The following is a 7277-nucleotide window of genomic DNA, read 5'->3' as shown; positions in this document are numbered from 1 at the left end:
AACATTTTGCAAACACCGGTGAAGGGGTATTCCGGAAAACTTATCTAAGGTAAAAGCTAGAATGAATTTTCAAAAGATCAAATGTTTTCATAAAGATCCAATTTCCTTAAGGATCTAAATTTTTATAGTCATGTGGGACTGTAAACCACATTGTTACTATCATTGTTTATACCGCCGTATCAAAATCACTAATGTATAAAGTGTGAAGAATAAAGAAGTGATTCGTGTGATTTAATTTCAAGTTCTGTATTGCTTGAGGACAAGCAACGTTCAAGTGTGGGGATATTTGATAGTGCTCCAAATGAACATATATTTAGTAGAAATATCCTCCCAATATGTAAATTATTTAGTTGTAATTGTCCTATTTTAAGTTGTAATCGTTTATATTAAATAAGTGCGAAGACAAAAGGCGAAAACGGCGATTTGAAGACGCAAATGACCAAAAAGCTCAAATGTACAAGATACAATCCAAGTGGTTCAATTTATTGATGAGAAACGTCTAAAAATGACAAAAGTACAAGTTGCGGAACGCAGAGTACAAGATATTAAATTATACGAAAGGACGTTCAAAAATCCGAAACCGGGACCTGAGCCAACTATCAACGCCCGACGCAACGGACCAAAAATTATGAGTCTACTATGCACAAGAATATAATATAATATATATATAATTATATAAAATTATATATATTATATTATATAATTAAATATAACGTCGACAAGCTAGAAAACAAAGCAATTGGACATGGCCAGACTGGCCATGCGATCGCATGAGATTAACACCGAGAACCCATGCGATCGCATGGGCCTCAGGATCAGACCACATCTATAAAAGGCAACGAGTTTTGGCCATAAAAATAATAATAATAATACTCTGTAATAAATAAATATATATATATATATATATATATATATATATATATATAAATATATATATATATATATATATATATATATATAAATATATATATATATATATATATATATATAAATATATATATATGTATATATATATATATATATATATATATATATATGTATATATATATATATATATATATATAGTATAGGGTAGTTTTATATTAGATTAGTTCGGGTTATGTAAAGGTTATTTTACGGGTTTTAAAGTTGGAGCTCTGTCCGTGTAACACTACGCGATAAATAATCAATGTAAGCTATGTTCTCCTTTTTAAATTAATGTCTCGTACTTAAGTTATTATTATGCTTATTTGAGCCAAAGTAATCATGATGTTGGACTAAATATTAAAGACGGGGTAATTGGGCTTTGTACCTTAATTGGGGTTTGGACAAAAAAACGACACTTGTGAAAATTAGACTATGGGCTATTAATGGGCTTTATATTTGTTTAACTAAATGATAGTTTGTTAATTTTAATATAAAGATTTACAATTGGACGTCCCTATAAATAACCATATACACTCGATCGGACACGATGGGCGGGATATTTATATGTACGAATAATCGTTCATTTAACCGGACACGGGAATGGATTAATAGTCTATGGAATTATTAAAACAGGGGTGAAATTATGTACAATGACACTTGGCATAATTGATAACAAAGTATTAAAACCTTGGGTTACACGCAGTCGATATCCTGGTGTAATTATTAAATAAAGTATTAAAACCTTGTTACAGTTTAAGTCCCCAATTAGTTGGAATATTTGACTTCGGTAATAGGATAATTTGACGAGGACACTCGCACTTTAAATTTATGACCGATGGACTGTTATGGACAAAAACCAGACGGACATATTAAATAATCCAGGACAAAGGACAATTAACCCATGGGCATAAAATTAAAATCAACACGTCAACCATCATGGTTACGGAAGTTTAAATAAGCATAATATATTTTATTTCATATTTCATCGTACTTTTATTTACTCGCTATTTTATTTAACGTCATTTATTTATTGTCATTTATTTTTTGCTACTTTAATTATCGTCATTTATATTTTGCATTAGGTTTTAATTGTAACTTAAAATATAAAATCGACAAACCAGTCATTAAACGGTAAACCCCCTTTTATATATTATCAATATAATATATTTTGTACAAATATAATTGTTTAAAAATATAGTGTGCAATAAGCCCGCTCCCTGTGGAACGAACCGGACTTACTAAAAACTATACTACTCTACGATTAGGTACACTGCCTATAGTGTTGTAGCAAGGTTTAGGTATATCCATTTTGTAAATAAATAATTAAAACTTGTGTAATATTTCGTCGTATTTCGTATTTAAATTAATACTATTTCGTACACCCCGCTGCACACATCAGCTTCCAAGTAATCCGCAACTCGTCAATGGAAAGTACCTAATCCATTATCACAAATTCAACAACACACTTAGATTGGATCTACAAACCAACCCAATTCGACACTTAGTGCAATTTCGACCCAAATGCACTCCCAAGGACAACCCGCGCCCAAATTACCCAATAATCACCAACACAAGTGATAATGGTCCTAATATGCCAATTAAACCCGAAAACAAGTGTTAAACACTTATCGTTCTCAAAATCGCCCATAAACCCTAATTTTGACTCTAGTCAAAATTAATCAACCTCATGAACCCTAATTGTTTCCAACATCTCAATAATCACTAAATACTAGTGATTTCGCCCAATTGCAAGTCTCACAAGCATGAACTTGCACACCAAACCCAAAACTCGACATTAACAACAATAAACCCGAATCTTGGTGTTAACCTTCAATTAACAACTAAATGGGTTCTATCTATGAATCATACAATCAAAAGCCCCAAAATTGAATGATGAACACAAGAACGAAATTCAGATTTAGAGCTTACCACTAGTATCACCGTGTAGCTAGGAACGAGGGGAACAAACTTGTCAACTACGCCAAAGATCAAAAGCCGCTTCTTCCTTTCCAAAATCCCACATGAATCACTTGAGGATTTTAAGTTTTGAGAGGAAAATAGGAAAGAAAAGGAAAAAGAAAATAAAGAAAATGAATGAGTGGATGAGGTTAAAGCCTCAAATCTGGCTCAAACGTGAAAAGACCAAAATGCCCTTGCTTCTTATTTAATATTACAAAAATCCGGCACCAGTTTTCCCAGAATGCCGCGCCGCGGCCTTAATCGTCGCGCCGCGGCCTTTGCCTAGGTCTGGGATCATTTTTTGTCAAGCTTCTGATCTGGATTCCACTTAAATGCCACGCCACGGCCTCCTTTGTCGTGCCGCGATGTTCAACGTGGTCTGACTCATTTCCTTGCATACAAGACCTTAACACCCGAACATGTCCCGAACCCTTCATACGCCTATCGTACATACACAATACACCTATAAATCATGTATGGAGAAAAATGGGGTGTTACAATTCTAAACAATACTTCCTTTGTGACAAGCAAATACCAGATTGTGTTCTTAACACTTCTATTCCCAAAAATATTTCAAAATTCCTAAATCTTTAATTAAGAATTTTGAACTTAAAACAATTTAAACTTATCAATTTCTTCCACATTATTTCCTGTAACAACAATGTCATCCACATAGACAAGTAAAGCAATAAAAACACCACTTTCAGATTTAACAAATAAGGAATAATCATTTTTACTTTGTTTAAAGCCATGCTCAACCAAGGCAGAGGATAATTTTTCATTCCACTTCCTTGGGGCTTGCTTTAAACCATATAAACTTTTTTTTCAACTTGCAAACCCTTTTTTCAGATTCATCAATATACCCTAAAGGTAATGACATATGCACATCTTCATCTAAGTCACCATAGAGAAAAGCATTATTTACATCAAGTTGATATAATTCTTAATTATTAACAACAGCAAGATTTAATAAGCATTTAACAGTGGTCATTTTAACCACTGGAGAAAAAGTTTCATCAAAGTCTATGCCCTCTCACTGATTATAACCCTTAGCAACTAATCTTGCTTTATACCTATCAATTTCACCACTAGATTTATATTTGATTTTATATACCCACTTGCATCCAATTGGTTTTCTATCTTGAGGTAAATTTGTAAGTTTCCAAGTATCATTTCTATATAATGCTTCCATTTCTAAGTTCATAGCATCAATCCAATGCTGTGACTTCAGGCTTCCCAGTAGGTAGAAGGTTCAATACTTTTATTCAAAGAAACAACAAAACACAGATTATCAAAGACTTAAACTGCTATAATTAACAGTTTTCTCAATGCCATACTTAACTTTCCCTTCAACAACAAAATCATCAAATCTCTTAGGCTGAATAATGTTCCTTTGAGACCTTCTCAAGGTTGAAGAAGGTTCTGGTGTATCTTCAGTATTTAAAGTGTTTTTTGACTTGCCCTCAGGGTGATTTCCTTCAGCATGTAATGTTGCATCAGGTTGTTTACTACCAGTTTGTTCTGCAGAACCAGAATTACCTGGCAGACTACTTCCTGAGCCATCACTACTTAAGTTATCTTCCCCTTCATCATTGGGTCTTTGGGTATTTAGGTTATCATTTTCATACATATAAAAAAAAACTTATTTGATTCAAATCATTTGACTCTTTATCAGCAACAGAAGTTTCAATTGTTTTAAATGGAAATACACTTTCATAAAATTTTACATCTCTTGAAAACAACACCACTTTACTATCAAAACTGTATAACTTGTACCCTTTCTTTACAGTTGAGTACCCTATCAAAGGACATTTTTCAGATCTTGAAGAAAACTTATCATGATTATTTAAAACATTAGCAAAAGCAAGACAACCAAACACCCTTAAATGGGAAAGATTAGGTTTTTTATGATACACCAGCTCAAAGGGACATTTTCCATTTAGAATAGATGATGGCAGCATGTTAATCAAATATGTAGCAGTTAATATACAATCAGACCAAAACTTAAGAGGAACTCCTCCTTGAAACATTAAAGTCCTAGCCACATTTAACAACTGTCTATGTTTTCTTTCTACAATTCCATTCTGTTGTGGAGTGTGTACACAACTTGTTTGGTGTATTATACCATTGTTTGAAGTAAACAAATTCATCTTAGCATTTACAAATTCAGTACCGTTGTCACTTCTCAAAACTTTAACTTTTTTATTAAATTGATTTTCAAGTTGTTTACAGAACAATTCAACATACCAACTGACTTCATCTTTTGATTTTAACAAAAAAAAAAATCCAAACATCCTTGTGCAGTCATCAACAACAGTCAGAAAAGACCTAAAACCATCTCTGCTAGTGACCCTGTATGGACCCCACACATCTAAGTGAACCAGTTCACCTAAATATGTGGTTTTATGATTACTAAGAGGGAATGATTCTCTTGTTTGTTTTGCCTTATGGCAAACATTACAAGGATCATTATTTTTATCACTAGTAAATTATAAATCATTACTTAAAACACCTAAGACTTGGTCTGCAGGATGACCAAGTCTGCAATGCCAAACAGATTTAGACAACATACTAAAACTATGATTTGTTTTACTATACTCACCAATACAATCATTTTTGAAGATATAAAGACCTTCACACAAACTACCAGTCACAATGGTCTTCCTTGAGACCAGTTCCTGAATATAACAAGCATTTTGATCAAATCCAACAAACAATTTGTTATCCCTGACTAAATAATATACAGACAACAGATTCACAAAATATTCAGGAACAACAAGCACATCATAAAGAATCAATTTATCAGATATTCTTAAGTTTCCAATCATCTCAACCTTGGCTCTAGTCCCATTGGGATGACCAACAGTTAAATTTAGATTGGAAACATCACACACAGACTCAAATCTTTTATCAGAATTAGTCATGTGATGATTAGCACCTGACTCTATTATCCGGCCAAAGTTAACATTGGTTTTATCATTCAAATTATGTGAGACGAAGAATTTATTAAAATTTTCATTAAAGAACACATTTAAATTCATAAGCTCACCTGTCATGTTGGAAAATGAATGTGCAGGTGCACTTTTTCCATCAAGAAAGCTAATAAGCTTAGCAATCTGCTCATTTGACAAAGTGAGAGAAGTAGACCCAGACTTGTTATCACCATTATTAGTAACACTGTTACTAGAATTAGAATTAGACACACAAGATGAATTATTGAAATTTTTCCTTTTAAAATTTGGTGGATATCCAACAACCTCAAAGCATCTATCCATAGTGTTATTAGTCATACCACACTTGGTACACTTTAAGTTATTGTTTCTTGGAGGATATCCAACAATTTCATAACATTTTTCAATTGTATGACCAATTCTACCACATTTTTTACACTCAATTTTAGAATTAGAACTTGTATTTCCAATCCTTGGTTTACCAGTATTAGCAAAGAAAGCAGATGACTCACTAACAGATTTCTTATGTTGCACACCTCTATGTGACTCTTCTCTAGAGACAATAGAGAATGCAGTTTTAACAGATGGTAAAGGATCACTAGTTAATATAGTGGTCCTTACTGGCTGATAGGAATCATCCAGTCCCATCAAGAACTTCATTAATTTTCTCTGATTATAATGTTCTTTTCTTTCCTTATCTGCAGCACAATCACAAGATGGCAATTTACACAGAATATCATATTGTTTCCAAAGTGAGTTAAGTTTGTGATAATAATCTGATACAGGAGTACCATTTTGTGTTAACTGTGCAATTTTTTGTTCCAAATTAAACATCACAGAGCCATCAACTTTGTCATACGTTTCTTTCAACTCATCCCAAACAATAGAAGCAAATTTAGAATATATTTGACCATAATACAATTCATCAGAAACACAGCCTAAAATCCAAGAAAGGACAACAGCATTACACCTTTCCCATTGACCTGCTAAAACTTCATCTTGATCATCTTTTTCAATTATACCTTTTATAAAACCAATCTTGTTTTTAGTTTGTAAAGCTAATTCCATTGCACAAGCCCAAGATTTATAATTCTCTGTTCCTTTAAGTTTGAAATTTATTAAAGGTGTACTGCTGATGTCACTAGCATGAAGGTAAAGTGGATCACCAAAATCCAATTTACTTATCATGGTTACAAAATCACCACTATCACTCATTTTGACAGAAAAAACAAATAAACAGATAACAGATAATGACAGATAGCAAATACAAACGAACAGATAACAGATAGCAAATAAAAGAAGATTGTCCTGGCTATAGGCCAAGTATAACACGTAGGGGTAGTTGATTCCTGTAAGCACAGAAACTCCTATGTGTAAGAAGTTGCTACAAATCACAGGTAGGAAGAAATATCCTTACAGAGTACTCCTCCGTAATCTTCTTTTCAGACGCCATCGGAAGCA

At 32.8% G+C, this 7277-nt stretch overlaps 1 protein-coding gene across 1 annotated transcript; it reads right to left on the bottom strand.

The window, feature by feature from the left end:
• Positions 1 to 4156: 4156 nt before the first annotated feature.
• Positions 4157 to 7031, bottom strand: LOC139901538 (uncharacterized). Its single transcript, XM_071884237.1, has 3 exons — positions 5468 to 7031; positions 4642 to 5125; positions 4157 to 4463 (listed from the first exon to the last, which is right to left on the bottom strand). The coding sequence occupies exons 1-3, from the start codon at positions 7029 to 7031 to the stop codon at positions 4157 to 4159; spliced, it is 2355 nt and encodes a 784-aa protein (XP_071740338.1).
• Between the last annotated feature and the right edge of the window lie 246 nt (positions 7032 to 7277).

The sequence above is a fragment of the Rutidosis leptorrhynchoides genome, chromosome 3, assembly GCF_046630445.1.
Source record: "Rutidosis leptorrhynchoides isolate AG116_Rl617_1_P2 chromosome 3, CSIRO_AGI_Rlap_v1, whole genome shotgun sequence".
NCBI classification, from domain to species: Eukaryota; Viridiplantae; Streptophyta; class Magnoliopsida; order Asterales; family Asteraceae; genus Rutidosis; species Rutidosis leptorrhynchoides.
Note: the sequence above shows the minus strand (reverse complement) of the source record. Positions and strands in the feature narration are given on the sequence as shown.